This window comes from Nyctereutes procyonoides, unplaced genomic scaffold (assembly GCF_905146905.1).
Source record: "Nyctereutes procyonoides isolate TBG_1078 unplaced genomic scaffold, NYPRO_anot_genome, whole genome shotgun sequence".
Taxonomy (NCBI): Eukaryota; Metazoa; Chordata; class Mammalia; order Carnivora; family Canidae; genus Nyctereutes; species Nyctereutes procyonoides.
The window spans coordinates 5,872,450-5,899,399 of NW_026575036.1; the positions used below are offsets into that span (position 1 = coordinate 5,872,450).

A 26,950-nucleotide genomic window follows, 5' to 3' on the forward strand; every position below is an offset into this window, starting at 1 on the left:
CAGTTATGCACAATATCAAGATGGTTATAGTTATACACAATATCAATTCCCACCTCTTCTACACAGTCTTCTCAGGCTGACCCACAATGCACAGAAGATTTTCACTGGTCTTGCCAACACTGGAAAATGTGGTCCTTAGTACCCTTCCCTTTCATCTACTAGTAAGCCAAGTGGGATCGGACATGCCTTTTTCTTGACTGTTCATTTCCTTTTTTTTTATAAATTTATTTTTTATTGGTGTTCAATTTGCCAACATATAGAATAACACCTAGTGCTCACCCCATCAAGTGCCCCCCTCAGTGCCCATCACCCAGTCGCCCTCACCCCCCGCCCACCTCCCCTTCCACCACCCCTCGTTCGTTTCCCAGAGTTAGGAGTCTCTCATGTTCTGTCTCCCTTTCTGATATTTCCCACTAATTTTTTCTCCTTTCCCCTTTATTCCCTTTCACTACTTTTTATATTCCCCAAATGAATGAGACCATATAATGTTTGTCCTTCTCCAACTGACTTATTTCACTCAGCATAAAACCCTGCAGCTCCATCCACGTCGAAGCAAATGGCAGGTATTTGTCATTTCTAATGGCTGAGTAATATTCCATTGTATATAGAAACCACATCTTCTTTATCCATTCATCTTTCGATGCACACCGAGGCTCCTTCCACACTTTGGCTATTGTGGACATTGCTGCTAGAAACATCGGGGTGCAGGTGTCCCGGCGTTTCATTGCATCTGTATCTTTGGGTTAAATCCCCAGCAGTGCAATTGCTGGGTCATAGGGCAGATCTATTTTTAACTCTTTGAGGAACCTCCACACAGTTTTCCAGAGTGGCTGCAGCAGTTCACATTCCCATCAACAGTGCAAGAGGGCTCCCTTTTCTCTACATCCTCCCCAACATTTGTGGTTTCCTGCCTTGTTAATTTTAACCCCATTCTCACTGGTGTGAGGTGGTATCCCATTGTGGTTTTGATTTGTATTTCCCTGATGGCAAGTGATGCAGAGCATTTTCTCATGTGCTTGTTGGCCATGTCTATGTTCATTTCTTACTTAGGAATGCCCTTTCTGGTTCATAGTGGATATATCTTTTACTTATTTCATCAGGTGGGGAAGTGTTCATGAAATGCACTAAGTTGTAAGTTCCCAGAGAGTGGAATTCTGTATATGTCACCATTGTCTTGCACTGTGTGTAACTGAGTGTGTGATGATTTGGGGATATTGGTGGTGGTGTTGATAATTTAGAGGGAAGGAAGATATTTCTTTTCCTTGAGTTCTTTTGTGCAAAGAATCACTGTGGTTCCTGAATTTTCTACTTTGGAATTTGCCTTTGTATTCATTATACTTAGTTGAAATCTGATCTTTAATAGATTGAATCCAGTCTTTCTCATGCAGAAATTTACATAGTCTCTACTTGGAGACCATCCATTTTCTGTTTAGCCCCAATGCAAAATACATGGAATGCGCCTGTGTAGTCATTTACAGATTACAGAAAAAAAAAAAAAGGTAACAAACCCAGGAATATCTTTTCTCTGGGTGCTTACACTATAAGGATACTTCCTTATCGTCCTGAAACAGGTGAAAATCCTATTCTACACCCCATTCAATCCTTTGACTGTTGTACACTCCTCCCTTCTGCAGGCTCGCCCTACATGTAGTTATTGAAGTTGGAGAATCATGTCGTGTTGCCTAATGTCAAAGTGTTGGGTGACTTGTTTTATAAACAAAGCAAAAAGTGGAGGTAGCAAAACTCTGTCCCATCTGTTCAGTTGTCACACATCAAGGAGATGACACTGGAGCAAATCATAAATGTCACACGTAATGTACTTTGTGTCAACTGACTTGGGTTACTTCCCTTGTATTTTCACTTTGTGGTGGTGAAAGAGACTTGGACCTCAGTTCTTTGTCAGATTTCTGTCTTTGCCAAAATGGGCTTTAGAGTCTAGGGTCCTTCCTTGGCTGTGGCCAGTTAACTCTTTGTACCTCAGGCTCCAGCTGGGGAAGGAAAGGCAAGCCGAGAGTGTCATCACACAGAAGCTCTGCTCCTGTACTACAACTCACCACCTACTACTCCTACCCTCTTCCCTTTCTAGGATTTCTATCACATCCAGTGTAACAGCCGAAGCTTCACAGTAACTCTCACACCCTATGTGAAGCATCTGGCTTCCTGCTTTCTCTCTGGCCTCATCCCCTACTGGTTCTCCCTCACTCATTCTGTCCTGGCCTCATAGGCCTCCTTGTTATTCCTCAAAGCTAGCCAAGTGCCATTTCATACCTAGTAGGATGGCTGCTATTAAAAAAAAAAAGGATAACAAGTGTTGGTGAGGATGTGGAGAAATTAAATGCTCGTGGGAATGTAAAATGGGGCAACCGCTTGATTTCTCAAAAAATTGCATATACAATTACCATGTGATCCAGCAATTGCACTTCTGGGTATATATCCCAAGGAATTGAAAGCAGGGACTCAAAATATATTTGTATACCTGTATTCATCACAACAGTGTTACTCACGACAGCCAATACGTAAAACAAGCAGCATGCGCATCATGGATAATTAGATAACCAAGATGTGGGATATACACACAATAGAATATTATTCGGCCTTAAAGTGGAAGGACATTATGACACATGCTGCAACATGGAGGAACCCTGAAGAAATTATGCCATGTGAAATAAGCTGGTCACAAGATGATAATATTATGATTCCACTAACATGAGGTACCTAGAGGAGTCAAATTCATAGGGACAGGAAATATAATGGTGCCTGCCAAGGACTGCAGGGAGGGAGGAATGGGGAGCTGCTGTTAAATGGGTAGAGAGTTACAGCTGAGGAAGATGAACAAGTTCTGGCAAAGGATGGTGGTGATGGTCGCACAACACTGTGAATGTGAGGCCATCTTGGATCACCTATTTCAAAATCACAACACCCACTCTAAACACCTCCTAACCTTTTCCATCTTTCCTTTTCTCTGCAGCAATGATTGCAAATCTGACACAATATATATTCTTATCACTTATGTGATTATTTATTTGCTTCCTATTGCAGAATGTTAGCAACTTCAAGGGAAGGATGTTTATGTTTTACTTTACTTTATCCGTAGTACAAAATAAGGGGGCAGCTTACTTGTTGAATGAATAAATGAAGGACCATGATTGAACACAGACTTCTACAAACAGAGAAAATGCGAAAATTACATTTTCATTTGGTTTCGTAAGCTGTTTTTTTTTTTTAACCTTTGGATATGAGGCTCAGCCTGTTTTCATTCTGTTTACACTTTCATACATATTCTGAACTGTTTCTGCTATAGAAGTGTTGGTGACACATGCACCATAGTTATTACTCTTTCAAACTCTTGCCCTTAACTCAAAGCCTCTATTCTTGTATTCCTGACTGCCCCCTGCCAGAGTTGGGCCTGTGGGTAAGGGGAGAATTAGGGAGGGGCTCTGACAGCTGGGTCAGAGTTTGGACTGAATATAAACCATTGGAATAATTGTAGATTATTGCATGAGAATGGGCATTTCTGAACATGGCTTTTGAGGACAATGTGTCTCTGTTGTTTGAAGTGGACTTGTGGTGGGCTCTCTCAGAATTCCCCATCATGGATCTGCTTTCTCTTCTATATGCTTACTTGTTCATGTGTTTGTTTTGCCTGTTCCTGTTGGAGTCATAAAACATGGTTATTTAATTCCCAGATGTTTTGTTTCTGGGTTGCTTCTCTTGTGTCTCATACTTTCTGTAGGCCTCTCTCTCTCCTCTTCAGTAAAAGTGGGAAGAGCACAAGGACCACCTTGCACAATAGTTGAGGGAAACAGAAATTATTAAAGTATTGCCCTCTTCAACCCTGCCATTCAGATGATTCTTCTTTGGATCCCACTCCGGGTCCATGGATGGACTTCAGAATAGTGTAACACATTTTTTTGAGGTGTCTGACCTCAGCGGGCTCTGCGATTTAACAACGTGAAGAACCACTTTTGTGTCTTTGTTGGGAGGTAGATGGCTGGGGACAGTTCCCTAGAGAAAGAAACATGATACAAGCATCCTTAGTGCCAAATATAGCAGCCTCCAAGGATAGTTGAAGGAGCTGAAGGAGAAAGAGAAACTGGGAAAAGTGAAATGGGTTCAGAGGGAATAGTAGGAAGGGTGCCCTATGTTCCTTGTTCTTCCCCCCTCTCTTTGGCAGGTTCCTTCTTTGTATTCTCTGTATCTTGATGATTACAGAATTCTGGTTTCCCTTCATGACACGTCTACTGAGTTCCTGCCATTTTATCAGGGTATGTACCAGGTCCTCTCCTGAATTCCCGTGTTGAACCTGCACTGCTCAGAGTGGAGTCAGTCCCTTCTTCCATCATAGTTTGTTAGGACCATCACTTCCTGTCAGGCTACTTTCAGTGCATTTTATTTTCCCCTTTCATCCTCATCTCTATTCTCATTTCCCCTTGCTTTAGTGTATTTAACAAATGCTCTTCCAGTCCACATTCTATATATGTTTTAGATACATTCAAGCCATTCAACAACTACAGTGCCCAAGCGAGTGTCCATTCCCCGCTCCCCCCTTTTTTTGTGGAATGATAGCTTTATTTTGTTTCTTTTATTTTTTATTTTTTAATAATAAATTAATTTTTATTGGTGTTCAATTTGCCAACATACAGAATAACACCCAGTGCTCATCCCGTCAAGTGCCCCCCTCAGTGCCCATCACCCAATCACCCCCACCCCCCCGCCCTCCTCCCCTTCCACCACCCCTAGTTCATTTCCCAGAGTTAGGAGTCTTCATGTTCTGTCTCCCTTTCTGATATTTCCTACCCACTTCTTCTCCCTTCCTTTCTATTCCCTTTCACTATTATTTATATTCCCCAAATGAATGAGACCATATAATTTTTTATTTTGTTTATTTTTTGATAGCTTTAATTTAATTCTGGAAAGCAAAAAGACATAACTAAGAACTTTTCCCAAGGAATATTTTAAGACCCATATGTCAACATTTCTTGAATGACATGCATTTTCCAGTAAAAGGTCTTAATTAAAGTAACATACATTTATTTACAGTCTTGTTTTATTTTTTTAATTGTTTTTGTATTTTTTTATTCGAGTTCAATTTGCCAACATATAGCATAACACCCAGTGCTCATCCCCTCAAGTGCTCCCCTCAGTGCCCATCACCCAGTCACCCCAACCCCCCGCCCACCTTCCTTTCCACCACCCCTTGTTCATTTCCCAGAGTTGGGTGTCTCTCATGTTCCATCACCGTCATTGATATTTCCCACTCATTTTCTCTCCTTTCCCCTTTATTCCCTTTCACTATTTTTTTCATGCCCCAAATGAATGAGACCACATAATGTGTGTCCTTCTCCGATTGACTTATTTCACTCAGCATAAAACCCTCCAGGTCCAACCACATTGAATCAAATGGTGGGTATTTGTCATTTCTAATGACTGAGTAATATTCCATTGTATACATAGACCACATCTTCTTTATCCATTCATCTTTCGATGGACACCGAGGCTCCTTCCACAGTTTGGCTCTTGTGGACATTGCTGCCATAAACTTTGGGGTGCAGGTGTCCTGCCATTACACTGCATCTGTATCTTTGGGGTAAATCCCCAGCAGTGCAATTGCTGGGTCACAGGGCAGTTCTATTTCTAACTCTTTGAGGAACCTCCATACAGTTTTCCACAGTGACTGTACCAGTTCACATTCCCAGTAACAGTGCAAAAGGGCTCCCCCTTTCTCCACATCCTCTCCAACATTTGTTGTTTCCTGTCTTGTTAATCTTCACCATTCTCACTGGTGTGAGGTGGTACCTCATTGTGGTTTTGATTTTTATTTCCCTGATGGCAAGTGATGTGGAGCGTTTTCTTTTTCTTTTTTTTTTAATTTTATTTATTTATTCATGGGGGGGGGGCGGCAGAGATGCAGGCAGAGGGAGAAGCAGGTAGAGGGAGAAGCAAGCTCTGTGCAGGGAGCCCAGCGTGGGACTCCATCCTGGGACTCCAGGATCAGGCCCTAGGTTGAAGGCAGGTGCTAAACTGCTGAGCCACCCAGGGATCCCTATGGAGCATTTTCTCCTGTGCTTGTAGGGCATGTCTACGTCTTCCTCTGTGAAATTCCTGTTCAAGTCTTTTGTCCATTTCATGATTGGATTGTTTGTTTCTTTGCTGTTGAGTTTAAGTTCTTTATAGATCTTGGATACTAGCCCTTTATCTGATATGTCATTTGCAAATATCTTCTCCCATTCTGTAGGTTGTCTTTTAGTTTTGTTGACTGTTTCTTTTGCTGTGCAGAAGTGAGGGGAATAATGAAAAAGAAAACCAGAACCGAGGGCATCACAATGCCAGGTTTCAGGTTTTACTACAAAGCTGTGATCATCAAGACAGTGTGGTACTGGCACAGAAACAGACACATAGATCAATGGAACAGAATAGAGAATGAAGAAATGGGCCCTCAACTCTATGGTCAACTAATATTTGACAAAGCAGGAAAGACTGTCCACTGGGAAAAAGACAGTCTCTTCAATACATGGTGCTGGGAAAATTGGACAGCCACGTGCAGAAGACTGAAACTAGACCGCTCTCTTACACCCTACAACAGAGATACACTCAAAATGGATGAAAGATCTAAATGTGAGACAAGAATCCATCAAAATCCCAGAGGAGAACACAGGCAACACCCTTTTTGAACTTGGCCACCGCAACTCCTTGCAAGACACATCTATGAAGGCAAGGGAAACAAAAGCAAAAATGAATTACTGGGACTTAATCAAGTGTGTGTGCATTCTTAATTCCACTAAGACTGTGCTTCTGGATGGTCCCCCAGTGACACTCCCACCTGCAGTGTGTGATGGTTTATATCTTCATATTGAATTCTCATGTTGATCCAGTGAGCGAAGTCAAATCAATGGATGAGGAGCCCGAGGCTTAGAGAGATTAATCAAATTACCCAAGTTCATATAGTCATGAAGAAGGACCTAGGCTCACATCCAGGATTTCTGTTACCTGCTTATTGTTCTTACCTTCATAGTACCTAGCACTTCTTGTGCTAACCCACAGTTTGATGGAGAAGACCAGAAGCTGACCTAGAATTTGGATACATTAGGATCACTGGCACCTGGGGGAAGCCTCATGCTGTGAGAGCTCATAAGAAGGGCAGCATAAGGGTCAGTGGAGGCTTCCTGGGGAAGTAACTGCTGACCTGGGAACTGTAAGAGAAGTGAGGGTTATCTAAGTGAAGGGGCCAAGATGGCATTAGAGGCAAGGGAACAGGGCAAGTGTTGAATTTCTCAGCTGGAGGAGAAACTGGGCAGGGAATGAGGCTGGAGGAATGAGGACAGGTCAGATGATGACAGAAGGAAAGACTATGAAGAAAGGGCAGTACGAAGCATGGAGGATGTGAAGCCTGGTTGTGTGTTAGGAACACTTTAAATGAGAAATTCCTAACTCTGGGAAAGGAACAAGGCGTAGTGGAAAGGGAGGTAGGCAGGGGGTTGGGGCGACTGGGTGACGGGCACTGAGGGGGGGCCTTGACAGGATGAGCACTGGGTGATATATGTTGGCAAATTGAACTCCAATAAAGTGAATGGAATAAATAAATAAATAAAGTAGAAAGAATCCATAAGAACTGAGCTTCCTTATCTGTCTCATGTGCATGTTGTTTAGTGATAAGAGCTTTAAGATTGATATACCAATATTTGTATTTTAAACTCTGATGGTATATAAAAAAATGGGTCGTAATTTCATCATGGTCCTCTAATCCATGAATTAATGTGTCATAACCTGTGCTCAAACACAGTACACACTTTCTGCATGTGAAAATCCCACAATACATACATGCTTTCTGTGTATTAATTAGTACATGAAGCTACATGACTAATGAGATAAAATAGGATTATATCACGTGTGTAAAAAAAGGAGGATGTTGGGGTGCTGGGATGGCTCAGCTAGTTAAGAGTCTGAGTCTTGATACTGGTTCTGGTATTGATCTCAAAGTTGTGAATTTGGGTCATGTGTTGGGCTCCATGCTGGACATTGAGCCTACTGAAAAATACATTTTTTTAAAAGCAGAATGTTGGGTGGTCTTTGGTACTTTTTCAGGGGGGGGGAAGCAGACTTGATTTTTTTAAATTGATTTTTTAATGATGTCTTTTGGTGTCAGTTTCTGTGATACTTGGCCTGCACCAAGTTTCATGCGACTTTTGAGTTTCATTTGGTTTGTTGAACACCAATGTTCAGTATACACTTATTGTTTCCCTAGGCATTATGGAAGGATAACACATACCAGAAGAAATATGAAGCAGCAACTGTGAAGCTTGAGCAACCCGACCTTTGTAGCCCTAACCCAACTTGGCTTAATTCAGCCTCACTGAACCAGATCTAACACTCTTGGCTCCCAGAGGTTGCTACAGCTCTCTGATCCTTAGAATCTTCTTCAATTCCAGCTAGAATGCTGCGGCAAGCAATTCGCAAGTTTGGTCAAAAGTTGGTACACAGACGTCCACTGGAACAAAAAGTACATGAGTTTAAATATGGTAGAAGCATGAGTACTCTGGATTTAGTGGCCCTGGGTGTGGGCCAAACAATGGGGATTGGTGTATATTTCCTGCTTGCTGAGGTGGCTAGTAGTCAAGCAGGACCCGCCACTGTGATATGCTTCTTGGTGGCTGGCCTAACTTCGTTATTGGCTGCGCTGTGCTATGCAGAGTTTAGCGCCCGGGTTCCGCATTCTGGTTCCGCATATCTCTATTGTTTTGTCACTGTAGGTGAACTCTGGGCATTCATCACGGGTTGGAACCTCATCCTTTACTTTTTTATTGATACAGTCGTTGTTATCCAGGCCTGGACCTTAATTTTTGACTACCTGATTAGAAACCAGATCTCTGAGAGTATCTCAGAGCACATTCCCCAAGTCTTAACAGATAATCTAGTCTACTTTACTTTCGTCCTTGGGTTTTTTCTCTTAGAATTTCAAAGAGTGGCTTATCATAAGTTCTTCATAGTTTTCAAACTGTTCACATTGGTGAAGCTTTTGGTTCTCAGTTTTGTCATCATCTCTGGCTTCGTTAAGGGGGACCTGCACAACTGGAATCTCACAGAAGAGGACTACATAAAAGCTGGACTCAATGACACCTCTATCCTGGGCTCTCTGGGCTCTGGAGGATTCATGCCTTTTGGCTTCCAGGGGATTCTCCGTGGAGCAGCAACCTGTTTCTATGCTTTTATAGGTTTCAGCGTTCTTGTTACCAGAGTCAAAGAATCGCACAACCCTGAGCGTTCCATCCCTATGGGCATTGTTATTTCACTGCTCACCTGCTTCTTGGTGTATTTTGGTGTCTCTGCAGCACTTACACTTATGGTGCCTTACTACCAGCTCCGACCTGGGAGCACCTTGCCTGAGGCTTTTCTCCATATTGGCTGGGATCTTGCCTACTATGTTGTAGCTGTTGTTATTTTCTGTAATATTTTTATCAACATGTATTGGAACTTTACGTTCCCCATACGTTTTGTGATACACATGATGGCAAAGGATGGCCTCCTGTTCCCTGTGCTTGCCAGGGTCATCACAGGCACAAAAACCCACGTGGTGTCCAGCATATTCATTTATGTTATTGCAGTAATTATATTATTCTTCTTTGAATTCACTGATCTCTTGGACCTCAGGACAATTGCGACCTTGCTATCTTATTCCCTGGTAGCTTTTTGTGTTCTCATCATCAGGTATCAGCCTGAGAGGAGGAATAAAGAAAACGAAGCAGAGGAGCAAGAGGAGAATGAGGGAAATGAAGCAGAGGTGCAGGAGGAGAGACTACCTGCAGCAGAGAAGCTAACTCTACAGGGACTATTTTTTCCAGGCAGCCCCACCCCCACTCCACTCTCTGGCCGAGTTGTCTATGTTTGCTCCTCACTGCTTGTTCTGCTGCTGATTGTTCTTTGCCTGGTGCTGGCCCAGTGGCCAGGTTGGCTTTCTGGAGACCCAGGGTGGATCACAGTGGTTGTGCTGCTCCTGGTGCTCATCACTGGGATCACCGGGATCATCTGGAGACAGCCACAGAACTCCACTGCCCTTCACTTCAAGGTACCTGGTCTGCCTCTCCTCCCACTCCTGAGCATTTTTCTGAATGTTTGCCTTATGATGCAGATGACCGCTGGCACCTGGGCCCGATATGGTGCCTGGATGCTGACTGGGTTTGTTATCTACTTCGCCTATGGGATCCAGCACAGCCTTAAGTGACCAAACCATAGACCTTGAACTCAGCAGTGCCAGTACATTTTTGGTTTGACATCATCACACCTGAATGCAGTCTGGTTCCCTACCTGAATGCAGTCTGGTTCCCTACACAGTAATCGGGAGTACTCTTGAGCACATGGGAATCTAGGGCTCCTATGAGATATTGGTGTGAAAATACTAATAGAATTCCATATTTATGGTAGCATGAAGGATGTGACTTTGCTCTTTCTCCTCTTTTTTTTTCTTTCTACTCTTTGTGTCTATATTGCTTACTGACTTTTACAAAATTAGTATTAAAAGAAGCTTGAAGGCGTTTTCCTCTTCTTTCATTAAATATCCACTAGTGAAGGATATAGCTAGCTGTTTCAGTAAGTATAACATGACTCTTGATCTCAGTCTGGTGAGTGTGATCACCACAGTAGCTGTAGCGATTGAGAAAATATCCAGTAGCAGAATTACCAGATCACATGGTAGTTCTTTTTAAATTTTTTTGAGGAAATTCCATACTTTTTTCCATAATGCCTGCACCATTAACATTCCCACTAACAGTGTAGGAGGGTTCATTTTTCTTATTATCTTCGCCAACACTTGCTTTTCTTCTATTTCTGATTTTAGGTAAAGTTATATCTGATTGCAGTTTTAATTTATATTTCCTTGATGATTAGTGAGACAAAGATCTTTTCATGTATCCATTGACCATCTGTATGTCTCTTTGGAAAAATATCTATTCAGCTCCTCCGCCTTTTTTTATTTGGATTATTTTTTTTTGGTATTGCACTGTATAAGTTCTTTATGTATTTTGAGTGTCACCCCTTATTGATATATCACTTGTGGGTATCTTCTGCCATTCATTTGTCTCTTTTTGTTGTTGATGGTTTCTTTTTCTGTTGGAAAGAATATTAGTTACATGATTTTGTAAAGATATATGTACCCTATGTTTATTGCAGCATTATTTATAATAGTCAGGATATAGAAGTATACAAGTAACCATTGTATCCTCTGATAGCCGAATCGATAAAGACGACGTGATATATAGAGCATAAGGAAGAATAGAATTTTGCAATTTGTAACAACATGGATGGACTGGGTGGGTATAATGCTACTGGAAATATGTCAATCATGCTGAGTGAAATAAGTCAATCGCAGAAGGACAAACATTATATGGTCTCATTCATTTGGGGAATATAGAAAATAGTGAAAGGGAATAAAGGGGAAAGGAGAAAAATGAGTGGGAAATATCAGAAAGGGAGACAGAACATGAAAGACTCCTAACTGTGGGAAATGAACTAGGGGTGGTGGAAGGGGAGGTGAGCGGGGAGTGGGGTGACTGGGTGACGGGCATTGAGGTGGGCACTTGACGGGATGAGCAGTGGGTGTTATTCTATATGTTAGCAAATTGAACACCAATAAAAAATAAATTTCTAAAAAAATAAAGAATATTTTAGTAAGTATTAGATCTTCAGCTAATGTGGAATGAACTCCTTTCACATTGAAATAAATTTAATGATACCTGAAAGTTATATGTGGGACTATGACCAGGGAGATATTTTAAGTCGATATATGCAGTTGAAATTTATCAATAATAAAATGAAATATGTCAAAAAAAGAAATATGTCAGTCTGAGAAAAACAAATGCCACATGTAGGTTTTTACTGTTATATAGGATTTAAGAAATTAAAAAATTAAAAAGAAAAAAAGAGAGAATAAAAAAAAAAAAACCCAGACTCCTATGTTGAGGGCCAAACTGAGAGTTACCAAAGGGGAGATGGGTAGGGGAATCGGTTATTTAAATAAAGGGAATTAAAAGAACATTTATCTTGATAAACACTGTGAAATATGTGAAATTGTTGAATTCTTGTATTGGACATGTGAGAGTAATATAAGAACACTGTATGCTCATTATATTCGGTATAAAAAAAAAAGAAAAGAAAAGAAAAGAAAAGAAAAGAAAAGAAAAAAAAAGAAAAGAAAAGAAACTAGAAAAAGACCAAAAAAAAAAAAAAAAAGATGATATATGGCCCCTGCACTAAAGAAGCTGATATTCTAATACAAGGTATGAAGCAAAGCTGTAACACAAAGTAGAAAGTGTTGTCATAAGTAATATACAAATGAAGTATTTGGGGAATTCAGAGTAGAAGACGATCATTTGTGGCTGGCACAGTGGTGAGGGTTAGTTGGTGAAATTAGAGAAGACTTTGTACAGGAATGGACTTTTAGTTGGCTGTCTTCAGGGATAGGATTCACCACATATGGGTGGCAGGGAGCAACTGTAGGCAGTGGGAATACCAGGAGGAAAAGCACAGGAAAACAAAACAGTGTTCAGAGCACTGAGCAGGCTGTGTAGCCTGAGCCCTGGCTCTGTGAGGGGGCAACAGAGCCATGCACACGTGGATTGCAGCCAGAGCTTTCCTCTGAGCACAAAGCACTTTGGCCTTGAACCCATCACCCATGCTGAGAACCCCTTTGTTGGCACTTAGGGACATCTGCATTCTTGGACTTTGAAGTTTTTCTACTGCTGCAACAGTAGAAACCTGCTTTGGTCCACCTACTCAGAAAGCACACAGCTGAGAGCCATGTGTCCTGGGTCATGGTCTTGTTTCTACCACTATCTACCAATGTGAACTTTCTATGCTCTACTTGTTTATCTGTGACAGGAGAGATCAGGACTGATAATTTCTCAAGTCTGTTTACTTAAAGAATTCTAGGATTTCCTCTGGCCCTTCTGTTATTCTCTTAACTAGGTCTCTTTACTGATCGTAATCTGTACCCGCTTCCTGCCCACTTTTCACACAACCCATTGTTGGAGCTGTAGAAGTCCAATAAATAACATGTCATTCCCCCACCACCTCCCCATGGTTGAAATCTATTGATAATCATGACACAGAGACAGACGATTGGATCATCAGCTGTAGAAGTGCAGCCTATTGGCTTGCTAATCCTGTATCACTAGATTAGACAGACTTACTCCTCATCATAAATACTGCTGAGTATCCCTCACCTGCCATCACAGAAGAGTCTGCTTTAATTAGTTTTTCTCCTGTATGAGCAGGTTGGATTGCATGTGTCCAGTGGTCAGGTGTGTTCTGGACAAAATAAGAGAGCTAACAAAAAGTTGAAAGAAGCTAAGCTGGGTATGCTCCATGTTATGTCTTCACTTCATTAATCAAGGTCACAGAGAGCCAGGTGAAGAGAGGCCAGTAGTAGTACTCTGCTTAGTGGTGCTCAGACATCATGGGGTGCCATGATACCTGGAGGACTCGTGAAAAGAGATTGCTAGAGCATTGTCCCCAGTGTTTGAAATTCAGGAGGTGGGGTTGGAATTCAGAACTTATATTTCTAACAAGTTCCCAGGTGATGCTGCTGCTGCTGCTGCTGCTGGTCTAGGGACCACACTTTAAAAACCAAAGATCCAGCTGAAGCCCCTCCATGTGTGTTGATGAAGGGAGGGAAACAAAGGCATTCACTCACCTTCATTTAATGCAACATTTAGATTAAAGTGCCATTATTAATTCTTTCACAGAGGGAAATATAAATGAATCATTTCACAATTACATGTATATCAAAATGTGTACTTTAAGTATCTTACAATTTTGTCAATTGTACCTGAAGAAATCTGAAATAAAAAATAGCATACCGGTTATCTGTGTATCTTTCTTTTCTTCTTCTTCTTCTTCCTTTTTTTTTTTTTTTGTTCCTGACTCTAGATCATAGGTAAAGAGTGTCACCTGTTCACTTCCTAGGGCATCCAGCTGGTGGCCAGGCATACAATGGGCATTTAATAAATTCATGTTAAATTAAATTGAGCCTTACACATTTCCTCGGTCCCGAAAATTCTCCTTTCCTTCATACTAATATCGTGCTACTTCTTTAAGGCTGTCTTCTGGGGGACTTCCTTGACAAACCGCATTTCTTTCCATCCAGAACCGTATCCGTACTCAGCAGCTAGAACTGTCCCCAGGCACTTGTAGTTTTGCCGATGTGTGACTATGCCTGAGTTCTGGTGACTGTCCTGTCTGTTCCATTACAGTGGAATCATGCTCAGGACCAGGGATAGGTTCTCCCCTTCCTCTAGACCCAGCGGTAAGCAGAGTGTTCATTCAAAGAACAACAGGGAAAATAAGTCCTGGGGCAGGAGGATGCCTGATATAATATTCCTTGGTCCTGCTCTATCCCTTCCCACGGGATGTGGGAGGGGATCGAAGGAGTGAAATTGATAGAAACCCCAACCTACTCTACCTGACTCCAGGGAGTCCCTGGAGATGAGACTGGCTCCAGTGTGAGCACAACATGCATCCTTCTTGATGCATCAGTTTTATGCTTTGGTATATGAGGGCCAGTGTTTTTCTGCTGTAATTATGTATGGGGCCCACGCTGGGAGGGAGGGAGGGAGGGAAGCTACTTTCTTACTTGCTGAATTTCTCCTCTTCCTAACAGGAAGTAGGTGGCTGCAGGGAAATCATTCGAGGCAGGATTACCCATATATTTACTTACTACTTTAGATCCTTCTTTGAGAGACTGGTACAAAAACCTTGTTAGAGCATCTATGATTCTTTAGGGAAAGAGAATTGATACCCCACATATGTAGAAAAATGGACAAAATAGATGATAATTGGATAGGAATGGAGGCATCATTACTCTGGAAGGGAAGGTATGAGTAGAAACAGAGAGAGGTATTGGTCAAGAGACACTTCCTGGAGGTGGGTGCTTATGGAGTAATTTGGGAAATAGAAGAGGGGCAGGTGAGTTGGAAAGGAAAAGGGACAGTAATTCTAGGCTACACAGATCCTAAGAGTCATGAAAGATGAGACTCCTGTGAGGGGTGTGTTTTCTCACATTTGAAGGGAATTTATGCTTCAGGTTTTATTGTGTATTGTGCCATGGAGCATGGTTTCTGACCCAGGAAGGATGAGATATGATTCTCACACCCATCTGGAGGATAGACAGAGAGTAGGTTATGGATAGAGAGGCTCTTCCTGGGAGACAGTTGTAGCACCAGCTACAGTCCTAGATCCCACTCTTCAGAGTGTGGTCCATGGACCAGTAGCATGGGGGTCACCTGGGAGCTTGTTGGAAACGCAGAATCTCAGACCCCAACCCAGACCTCCTGCATCAGAATCTGCATTATTAACAGGCTCCCAAGTGATCTGCATGCTCTTTCAGCTTTGGGAAGCTCTGGCCTGAGATGATGGATGACAGGTGTCTGGGCTCAGATGAGCACTAGGGAAGGTCTGACAACTTTGGAATTGGGAGCATAGAGGAGGTCACTAGGCTGCGGAAGTTGAATCTGGGGAAGAGGGATAAGTGTGTGGTCTGTGTCCTCTGTCCCCAGGATTCCCACTCCAGTCACTAGGCCAGGATGTGGACTCTGCCCACTGTGGGGAAAAAAGCCTGTGGTGCCTCACTGGAGTCTGTCTGGTCCTCAGGGGCTCCCCAGGTCAAGCATTGGGTGGTGGGGAAGGCTGCAATTCTTTTTCCCATCCTTCATACGATGGACAGAAAGGGACTGAGGAGGTCATATTAGTCATGCTCCCGCCTCAGGGCTGTACTGTCGCTTTGTCAAATGAGTTATAACGTGATGATACTAATTGAGAGGCTCTGGAGGTTGGGCGATGAAATAGAAATTCTTAACCATCTGTTGTGGAAATTAGGATACTTACATCCTCCAAATGCTTTCCGGAGAGACCAGATTTCTACATAAGGGGTTATACACTGGGAGGAACCAAATTAATGCTCCATAAGGGATCATTTGATGATTTTTAATGAGTGAACAGCAAAGATTATAAGCCCTATAATCCAGAGACCTGGCGAGATAGGCAATGGAACAATGTTACCAGGTGGGCATTTGAGAATTTTCTTAGGCTTTTGAGGATTTGTGTACCTCAACCCCAATAAGAATGGGTGATAAATAGAGGCCAACATTAAATAAAATACATTGAGGTTAAACAGAAAGAAGAATTTTCTGAGATTAGAGGGTGACCAGGGGAGATGGGAGGGCACAGGATCTCTGGCCCTGTGCATGTCTGTCTCACTTGGGTGTGGAATGCCTCAGATGGGCTCCTGCTCAGAAACAGGGTAATGTACAAAATGAACTCTCAAAATCTTTCTTATCCAAGAATTATCCAGTCAACGTCTTAAATGAGAGGCTGTGGTGGATGTGTGGTGTATGTAATGTGGTGAGGCATGGGGATGATGAGTGACAGCAGAAAAACACCAATCGTATTAGAGCACTGAAATCCGCTATCAACTCTCCTAATCCTCTTGGACATTAGGGCTCGAATAGAGTTTTAGGTTTACAAGTCCTTCGTCTCTCCATGAATTTATTTTGTGTCAAGGAGATACTAAAATCTCCTAAGGGAAAGGAATATCCCTCGTATGTATTACTTCTATCTCCACAGTCCTAAAATGATGATGATGATTGTATACCTACCATTTGCTAAGTATTCCAAACGCTTTCCATCATCACCTATTTAATACAAAGTTGAATGAGGTGACTATTGTCGTGCTCATTTTGCAAAAGTTGAATGGAAGGCTCAGAGACGTTAAGTTATTTGTGCAAAGTGAGTAGTGAAGCTTGGATTTGTACCAAGGTTGAGCAAAATCTTGTGCCTGTAACCACTGAGCTATACTTGGCAAGGGAGTAGTGACTCAGTGAGGGATAGATGTTCATTGAAACTTGATGGCACAGAGTAATTAAAAGATGCCGGATAACTCCAAATAGTGAATAATGAGGAAACAATTCTTGTGTGTTTCATGGCGTGTTAATCAGAGACACACTTAGTGACACATGCAGCTCACACTCAGACACTCTCTCCTTTACCCTCACTGGGCCCCACCCTGCAGGCAGGAGTTTAAAATGGGGGAGAGGCTGGTGCATATATTCATAAAGCACCTCACTGAGAGTCATGTGTGTGTGCCTAATAAAGACATATGCGTTTAAATTTGAGTGGAAATACCCACCAAATGTGGGGCACATTTATCTCGGTATGTCTATAAACACAAGCATATTTGGGTATGGGATGTGTGTATGCGCACAAATCCTGAAGTCGTTCAATCAATCAGCACTAAGGTACCAGCCCCTTTCCAGCCCTGTCCATGGTTGGTGTGCTTCCATCAAATCCTGATATTTATTTCCCATTGTCTCTCACGAACACTTTAATGAGTTTCCTTTCAGGAGGTTCATGGCCAAGATGCTGGCTTGCTCTGGAGCCCCCATATGTCTGCTACAATCAAAAGGGGTTTTCAGAGATAGAGAAGCGCAGCTGCAAGGCAATGCTCTCCTCTTTTTTACTTTGTAGCCTAATACAAGCTCCCCTTAGAAGTACACCACCCTTGTAACCAAGGGCCTCTCCTGGAAACCCCTCACGGAAGGTACTAAGAGAAGCCGTTTTATTTGCATCTTTGCTTCCAAGTGGGATTCTCTATTTGAGCCATCCCAGGAAGAGGAGAATTTAAAATTATACCGATTAAGGACTCTACAGTGGAGATTATGGAAAACTGGTCATTTGTAGAACTAAATTAATAAGGAAATAATGAGCTCTGAAAGAAGCAGGGTTGGTAAGAGGATTGAATGTTTCTGTTTCCTTCTTTAGAAAGCCTGAAGCAAAGCTCCTGGAAGCAGGAGACAAGTGGACCTGCACGTGGTTTGAAGGCAGACACAGCACAGGAACCCCCTCCTCCACCTTCCAAAGCCAGTGTCGGGGCCTGCTTTATGAAGGATTTTTATGAGAAACTTTACATATGACATTTCACAGTATCTCTTGTCCAGAAAATGAGGAAATATAGATATTTATTGACATATAGAGTCAGAAGATCTAGGAAAACTGACTATGGAAATGGCAGAAGTTTCTCCCTTTCCCCAGGCATGCAAATTATCTAACTTAGTTTGTGCCTTTCTGTGCTTTGTGCTCTTCTCAGTAACAAGATTAGGAAATCCTCTCATTGTTAATAAAGAACTACTGGGGGGAGAAAGGAGATGCGAGGCATATAGATGGAGGCACAGAGGGTGCCCTGTCCCATGTGAACTGAACAATAAGATCAGGTGTAAGAGAAGTGATGGGCACTGAGGGGGCACTTGATGGGATGAGCACTGGGTGTTATTCTATATGTTGGCAGATTGAACACCAATAAAAATAAATTAAACAAAAAAAGAGAGAGAAGTGAAGATAAATGGACCTTGAGCTGCGACCCAGGTCCTGGCTCCTGTCTTCTCTATTCAAAGCCTCGAGCTTCTACAGTTTTACCTTGAATTTCACTGGTCCTCGCATCTCACTCCCTCATGATGAATAGAAGTTCAATATCCAATGATGCCCAAAGTCAAGAAATCCTTCCCATTAGCTACGTCTTTCCTTGGAATTCCATCCTCCCAATCTCTGACTACTGAAATCCTTCACAACCAGTGGTTCAGTTTAAATATTGCCTCCTGCCCACATGTTCCTGGATTATCTACCCTGAAGCAATTTATTTCCTCTGACCTCCTCTAGTCCTTTGTGTCAGTCTCACCATAGCTGGCTCTCCGCACGCTGTGTTCAGTCATAGTTACTCTGTGTCTTCCCCTTGTTCTTTTTTTTTATACATTTTTTTTGGTGTTCAATTGCCAACATACAGAATAACACCAGTGCTCATCCCCTCAAGTGCCCACCTCAGTGCCCGCCACCCAGTCACCCCACCTCCGCCACCTCGCCTTCCACCACCCCTAGTTCATTTCCCAGATTTAGGAGTCTTTCATGTTCTATCTCCCTTTCCCTTGTTCTTTACTCATCTGCCAGCTTCTGCTGTGGGGAGACCTGTCCCATACATATTTAATTCCTCTCCACAGGGCTTAACACAGAGCTAAAGAATTCCTAAGAATTGCTTTTGCATAGTATAAAATAGAGGAAAAGAGGCCATGGTGAGAGATGTAGAAGTAGGGGCATTAGGAATATTGATTATAGATATTATTGTTAACATAGGTTCTCACGTGATACTTTCAGGAATGGGTCACATATTAGGAAATGTTTCTCTCACCAGTAAATTTATTCCCACGCAAAGTATTTATTCATCATTCATTCTTTCTCTAATTCAAATACAGAGCTTTTCCTAGTGAGAATTAGACAATAAGCAAGAAAACCAATGTTTAATAATTCCAGAGTGTGATGAACCCCTGAAGGAAATAAATGGGGTCCTATCATAGACCCACAAGAAATGTTCTTTAGATAGAGGTTAGGAGCACCTGGTCACTGTCATGTATCACACTAATGTGATTATGAGTTCATTCAATTTCTAACCTGAAGAACAGTAACAATAAAATCAATAATGAGAATAAAAGCCTTTGGGCCAGGGTGTGTGTGTGTGTGTGTGTCAACCCAGTCTTAGGATTGGTTCCTACTTTGGTCCAAATACCCAAACTCAACACTGCCTCGGGAAGAGGGGAATCACGGCCCTCCCCTTGCCTCAGGATGGACCCTGACCCTCCTCTCCAGCTGAGGATTCAGCAAGCAAAACAGGGGTTAAGAGCTTTGATCTTGCTCCAGACATGGAACAGATCAAGGCAGAGGCCTCTAAAGTAATGCCCCAGGATATGAGGAGCTGGGGAAGAGATGGAGACAGAAGTTCACAGAGGGGCTAATTGCTGTCACAGAGACTCCCTCTCACCTCCCACCTCAGTCTTAGTGGGTTCTGGGCTTCTTGGGGCAGCTGGTCAGGGCTTTTGGACTTTTGGGAGAGCTAAGACTTCTCCTAAGTGACTTTAGAGTCTCCCACCTCTCATCCCCATCATCCATGGATCCCCGCTCCAAGGCTGAATACAACCCAGGCTGTGGGGAGCAGGCCGTCCGCCAGGATCCCAGCAGCCTCAGCCACCTCTGTCATTACCAGGGTTTTCCTTTAACCACTTGCCTGCCCCTTCCTCCTGGCACCAGTTGGTAGCATTCCTTCCTGTCTCTTGCAGAGCTGTGGTCTCATTAAGAAAGGCTTGGGAGTGGGTAAGCAGAATCTGAGACTGGGACCTGGAGCTTCACCCACTCACCCTTTCCCGACCTGCCTCCTGTTGGGATAACAGGTTTCCATTAGACATACTATAGGTGAACTAAGAAAGATCAGTTAATCATGCTGTGGGCTAAGCGAGCTGGCTAAAGCTTGGAGACTACCACATTGACAGCAGGGGCTGAGGGAGGTCACCTAAGTTTCTGCCAGGATGGGGGCATTCAGGCTAGGGTGCAAGGTGAGTGCTCAGAGATCTGGAGCCCTGGCTGAAGAGGGTGTGTGTGTGGTTGGTGGGGTGGGGGAACAGTGGCTCGGCTCCTGGTGGGGGCTGTCCTGGTGTCCTGAGCTGGGCTGGGTGGAGGTGGATGGAGGGGAGGTCACCCCCTCAGTTTAGGGAGGACTCCAGGCTCAGGTCTGTCTTAGAGCATATTGTCTCCAGGTGGCCCAGAGCAGAAGGGAAGAGAACGGGGAGCAGACAGTTCAGACCAGTCCAGCCTCACTCCTGTCCTCTCCCCCTCCCTCACCTCCCCTTCCCAGCTTCTCATTGGGGCATTTCACACTTACTACACACCTGCTGTGTGCACAGAGCTCCAAAGTGTTCTCTGGCCTTTCTCAACCCAGACACCACTGCCTTCCCCGTGCAGCTCACAGAGATAGTCACACTCCTCAGCATCTGGGTTGATCTCCACGCCCAGAAGCCTCCCTGAAGCCTGGGATCTGGAGTGTAGATATTTGGGACAAACCACCGAGAAGCTGAAGAAGTGGGGAGATGGGGAAAGTTGGGAGAGAGCCTCACATTTTTCGGGGACAATATGATTACTTGCAGCAGCAAGAAGGATTAAAGCAAGAGGAGAGGAAGAACTTCCCTTGAGCAGACAGCGCTGCTTGTTTTCCAAAGCACAAATCCTGGACCTGATACAGGGAGGGACAGGGTGAAAAGAGACCCTTCGAGGGAGATCGTCTCCCCAGGAGTGTTGGGGTTCAACAAGGTGTGGCGGGGGAAGGAGAGACCACACAGAGCAAACCAGCAGAAAACAAGGTGACACTCTGTGGGGATCTTGGCTTCCAGGTGGAGGCGCCAGGCCCGTCCTGCACACACAGGGTCGCTGCTGAACCAGGCGCCCTCAGCTGGGCTCTCAGACCTCAGTGGTCTGCGGGGAGGAAAGACTGAGGCTGAGCAGGGTCCTTCTGTCCCACAAACCTGCCCTGGGCGCTGAGGGGGCGTCTCCCTCCAGATGGAAGGAGGCCGAGGTGGTGGGACGACCCCAGGGGGAGCGGTCACCTTTGGCTCTGTCCTCTCCTGAGACGGAGTGGCTTTGGGGTGACCGGGTCATCAGGCCTTTCCGAGGTCCCGGGGCTATCAAGGGTGCCTTAGGACAGGGGGCAGGATGGAAGTGAGGGCTGACCGGTCCCCTCCCTCCGAGGACACTGACAAGGGGGCGGGGCTCTGCTTAGTGGGCGGGGCTTACCCAGGTGGACTCACTGCCTTGTAGGTATACCCTGGTTTGGGGTTCCTCTGCGCAGCGTCCCCCATCACTTGCTGATGAGGAGAGGTCTTTTCAGCTCTCTAGCACCTGACCAGGTCTGTCCTCAGGAAGGGAGGAGGGGACGACAGTCAGAGGACAGGAGGAGAGAAGGGGGCTAATGTCCTTCCTTCCACTGGGCTCTGAGCCCTGCCCTACTCCCTAGATTCCTAAGGGTGGAGGAGGTGTGAAAGCAGATGTAGAAATGACTAGAAATGGGGCAATGTGGTAGGATGCAGCAGGGAGGAGAGATGGAGGTAATGGGAAGGTGGAGCCCACTGGGAGGTGGGGATATCTGGCGAGGTGGGCCAGGAGGGGAGGGAGGGAGGCAGGTGGAGTAGGACCAGGTTGTAGGTGGGTGGGGACATGGTGAGAGGTGGCAGGGGAGGGATCAGAGGGATGGGGGTGAGTAGGGCTGAGGTGGAGGGACCAGGATGGGGCAGTGCCAGGGAAACTCAGAGATGTTCAGCAGGCCAGCTGTCTAGAAGGAGCCCTGGAGGAGGATCCCACTGGGAGGAGGGGAGACAGACAGCAGCTCACAAGGAGTCAGAGCCTGGGAGGCTGCAGGGAGTAAACGCTGTGGCAGGGAAAGCAAAGGTGTTTGTGGGTCCTTGGAGCATCCCAGGAAGGTGAGGGTAGGACCTCAGAGTCACTTCCCATTCAGGCTGAGCCATGACTCTGCGGGGGAGTTGGGGAGGCCGCCTGAGCAGCAGGGGTAGGGGTAGGAGCCCCACCCCCTTTCCTTCTCCTGGGTGCTCTCTCCCCACTGTCTCCTTGTCCATACTCCCTCCTGGACATTCAAGATCTCTAGAGCCTAGAGGACTGGGCTCTGGATCATTAGATGAAAGGAATAGGGTGGTGTGTATCTATGGACAAGTGTGACAAGTGTATGAGTGTGTGTAGGTCTGGAGGTGCCGGTGGTCTGTTTGAGGGGATGTGTCTTTGTGTTGTGTACATGTGAGAAGTCCGTAACAGGTAGGTGTGCATATGTGTGTATTTGACGTTATGTGTCTGTGTGTATGTAGGAGTGTGAGCATCGGTGCAGGTGCACATGGGTGGATGCAGGTGCCCGTGTGCATGTGTGTGCTGTCCCAGGGGAGACTGGAGACTCATACCAGAACATGTGACTGATTTAATTTGGGCACATTTCCAGCAGGGTTGAGGCTGTGCTAGGGGGTGGGGGAGGGGAGCCAGAAGAGGGAGGGTGAGTCCTGGGGTGGGGGAGGGTAGCCTAGGCAAGGGGGTGCCTCTGCCCTGCCAGGCACAGGGTGAGGGCATCTGGGTCCCGGGTCTGAGGCTGGGTGCAGTCGGGGCCTGAGGCCTGCACTCAGGCCTGCATGGGAAGGGCTCAGAGGCCCTGCTCTGACCAGGGAGGGCCATAAAGAGGGGGGCTAGGGTGGGAGGGACGCCAGACAGTGGGGGTCCAGGCCTGCTCTCTCCCTGCCCCAACCCCCAGGACCTGGGGATGAGGGCACCAGGCTGCAGGTCCTAACTCTAGGCTCTCCTCATTCTGCCTGAGGGCCTCAGGGTCCCCAGAAGTCCTTGTGTGCCACCTTCGGAGGCTGGGATGACCCTAATCGCAGTGGAACTTTCTGTCCCTAGTCAATACTACCCAGGTAGGTCCAGAACAAGTGTTTGCTCCCCGGAGGCCTCTGGTATGAATTCTTGCTGAATATCATACAAGGTGGCCCCTCAGACCCCTTGTGCTGGGAAGTTCTTACTGAGTCTAACTCAAAGCCCCTTGTGGCACTTCCAGTCCTATACACTGAAGCTGAGTTTGTGAAGTTGGACCCACACCCCACCCTCCAGCATGGAAGTGGTTTCTTCTGGATCGGGACGTGGCACAGAGTGTAGGGACCCTGAGAGGAGAGGATGTGGGGTAAAGCCTGGTGGGTCGCAGGGGGTCAGACCATTCCTGGGCCAGAGGCGCTGATGAGCAGGGCAGGTCCAGAGCAGGGAGCTCAGAGACCACCAGGAGCAGCACTCCCACCTGCAGACAGAGCCGAGGCCCCCGGGGTGGGAACACTCAGTGTCCCCTGCTCCGTGATGGCCGCCTCAGGCAAACAGGCCCTGACCCTGGTCCAGGAGTCCTTCATGTGCCCCAGCTGGAGGCCCCTAGACTCTGTCCTGTTCTGTTGGCTTCATGGGATGGGGAGAGGGGAGGAGTACTCCAGCTAGACTGGGGTGCTCTCCCCCCTTCCTCCACCTCCAGTGACTCCTGCCCAGCCTGGTCCTTCCCGCCATCCCTCCACAGGCTCCCTGCATCTGGTCTCTTAGCTCAGGCCAGCCCAGGATTCAGCCCCCTGCCCCCTCCTAGCCTCATAGCCCGTCCCCACCCTGAGCCATCCTCTCTCCTCCTCTCCTGCACACCAGCCTCTCAGCTCCTTGCAAACTCGCCCATATCTCTCCTCCTCTGGGAAGTCTTGCGGGATTAATTCCTCTGGTTCTGGACCCCACACTGTTCCTATCTGAACCACTGCCAGGGAACCTGCAGGCCTGCCCTGTTCCTCTGTCTTCTCCTTCCTGGCTGTGTGCCTGGTCCCTGCTCCCCCTCTGTCCTCACCCCCTCTACAGAGAGCTGTGCCCCCATAGGCAGGGCTGGGTTTCCCCTTGAACCCCTCCAGGCACCAGGAGGACCAGGACTGCCCTGGACAATTGCCTGGGCCCCTCCCCATGCTCTGTGCTCAGGGAATAGCAGAGAAGATGGTGTCCAGCTGGGGCTCATCCCGAGGGGGGAGGGGGCTGTGTGGATCCCTTACTGAGGTGTAGGCCTCAATCCTCCTGACCCCATCCTCCTGTCCTTGTCTGCCTCTGACCCAGTGCACACACCTGTGGAGACGGAGGTCCCTGAGCCCCTGGGATGCTGGCCTGGGGTGGGGACAGCAGGGAGACCCACTGAGATTTCTCAACCTGGGCCTCAGCTACCCCTGGGCACCTGCTTCCTGGTTGGGGCTCTGCACACCTGTGCTCTCCCAGGCTCCTCTTCTAGGCTCCCTTCCTTCCTCCCCTCCCTCCTCATGCAGCCCACCTCTCCCCACTGCCTGGGCTCCTCAGCCCACTCTGCCTCTCCTGAGACCCTTGGGGTTGGCCTGCTGCCTGGAGAGGAGGGTGGGTGGTGGTGATGCAGGTGGAGGGGAGGGGCCTGGCTCTGGGGAGGCATCACCCCAGCTTGAGGACTAGTTCTGTGTGGGCATTTCCCAGAGCTGCAGGATGGGGGTCCCTTTGCTGAGATGGGAGGGGGAGGATGTCCTCTGGGCCTGTTGGGGAGGGGAGCAGGCCTCAGGGACCCTGGAGGCTTCCTCAGGGAGCCTTTCAATTCCTGGTTGACAGGGGAGTAGAGACCTGGGGGGAGAGCCAATCAGCAAGGACACATCTACAGGGGGACATTGAAACTCTGTAAGTGACCAACCTCCTAGTCAAATTCTTCCTCCCCAAAAGAGCCCTAAAAGGGAAACAATGTGAAACTACAGCAGGAGGAGCTGACATCTGACCTGAGAGGAACTTCCCAGGCAATCCCGAAGTGCATTTGGATGCCACTGCTTCTGACAGGTCACAGCTTTTGCAAAGCTCCCCAGTTTCCCAGTACGTTGCCCCACCTCCCCCAGATGACTTGGCCCCATGCTCAGCTCAGGGGGTCTATGCAGAGAAGCCCAGGGTCCTCCCCCTCCCTACTGCAGCCTGAGTGTGGCTATGGCCAAGATGCTACTGTGGGAAGTCCTTCTCTGGTCTCCCTGCAGTCCTTCCTGTGCGCTGGGAATGGGGGGGATCCGCCAACCAGCTAGAAGAACTGCAGGCGGGAGGGTGGCTAGAGGACAGCAATCTGTGTGAGGAAGGTCCTGGGGGAGGGCTGTTGTGCCTCACTTTCTCCACCACCACCGTCCTCTTCCTTGCCCCATGGGCCCTGGGAGATGAAGGCGATGGCACAGAGTGGGCCACACACTGGAGAACGGTCTCTGCTTGGGCTTCAGGACTCACAGGCGCTGGGGAAATACAGCTGAGCCCCAGTCATGGCCCTTGTTCTTCTCTGCTGTGGATGGGTCTCTAGGGGAGGGCAGATGGGGCGGGGGCGGAGTCCATCATCCTGAGGCCCTTGAAGCCCTTTCCGTTCCTGGCACCCACATTCAGTTCCTCCAGTGCCCTCAGGATGGAACCTCCTCCTCACCCCACCCCCAGTCCAGAGTGGACAAGGAGGCACATGGGGGGCGGGAGGAGGGTTTGGTCGGTTCAGGTTCTCTGTGGGATGAGAGTAGGTATAAGGTGTTTGAAAGGCTGGCAGGTTTGTCTGGTCTTGTTCTAGAAGGAAGGGGTCCTGGACTGGGGAAAGGCAGGGAGATCATGTGGAGGGTGCTGTGGGGAAGGGGTGGGGGGTCCTCCTATCTGCGCCCATTCAGCCCCATCAGCTCACGAGTTTGCACCTGTTCTCCCCCCCCCCAAGTGGCTCCATTGCACTGAGGCAGTGCAGTCAGTGCAGCTGCCACCCCCTAGGGCAGCTCTTCAGCTCCAAGGAGAGGTGGGGGGAGGGAAGGACGAGCCAGGACCGGGGTCACACTCACACCAGAACCTTCCAGTGGAGGGTCAAGGGATCAGGACAGAGCTGCTCCTGCTCTGCATCAGGATTTCTTCCCTGTCCCCCCACCCCCCCACTTGCCTTCTCTCTCTTCAGTGCTCACCTCCCAGGTGACCCAGCTACTGAGGTTAAAGGGGGACCTGTGCAGCAGGAAGGATCTGGAGCAGGAGCAGGTGGGTCAGCAGATGGAGGGAGAAGGAGGGGCAGGGAGGGCCAGAGAGTGAGGATCCATGGGAAGAGGGGGCTCAGCACCCTGGGTGTCCCCTCAGCTCCATGTGTCCAGGGCTGTGGTGGGAGGGACCCGATTAGAGCAGGGAAAGTGCTTCCCTGTGTGCAGCTTCCAGGAGCCCCTGGACACACAGGGCACAGAGCAAATGAGGGATGGAGAGAAGCTCCTCTGGCAGCTCAGGAGGGAGGAGCAGAGGGCAGGGCTGGGGGAGTCTGAGGAGCAGGGGGTGTGGGTGCTGAGGCCGGGGTGTGCACAGCAGGTGTGTGTGGCCCGCAGGTCTGTGCTGCGGGGTTCACAGTCCTTGTGCCCAGGTCTGTGTGTGAGCAGACATCACCCGGGGAAGGGGGGGCTGTGACATCAGGTGATTGAAGCCCAGGGCTGCGCGCTGCCTTCCCACTGGGCCTACAGAGTGTGCTTTGCTTTTAGGAGCAGCTGTGGGCACCCAGGGAAGGCCCCTG

The 26,950-nt window shown here is 46.9% G+C and overlaps 1 protein-coding gene across 1 annotated transcript; it reads left to right on the top strand.

Annotated features, from left to right (window-relative positions):
* Positions 1–8,431: 8,431 nt before the first annotated feature.
* Positions 8,432–10,216, top strand: LOC129505546 (cationic amino acid transporter 3-like). Its single transcript, XM_055318584.1, has one exon. It carries the CDS (start codon positions 8,432–8,434, stop codon positions 10,214–10,216), a length of 1,785 nt encoding a protein of 594 aa, XP_055174559.1.
* The last annotated feature ends 16,734 nt before the right edge of the window (positions 10,217–26,950 follow it).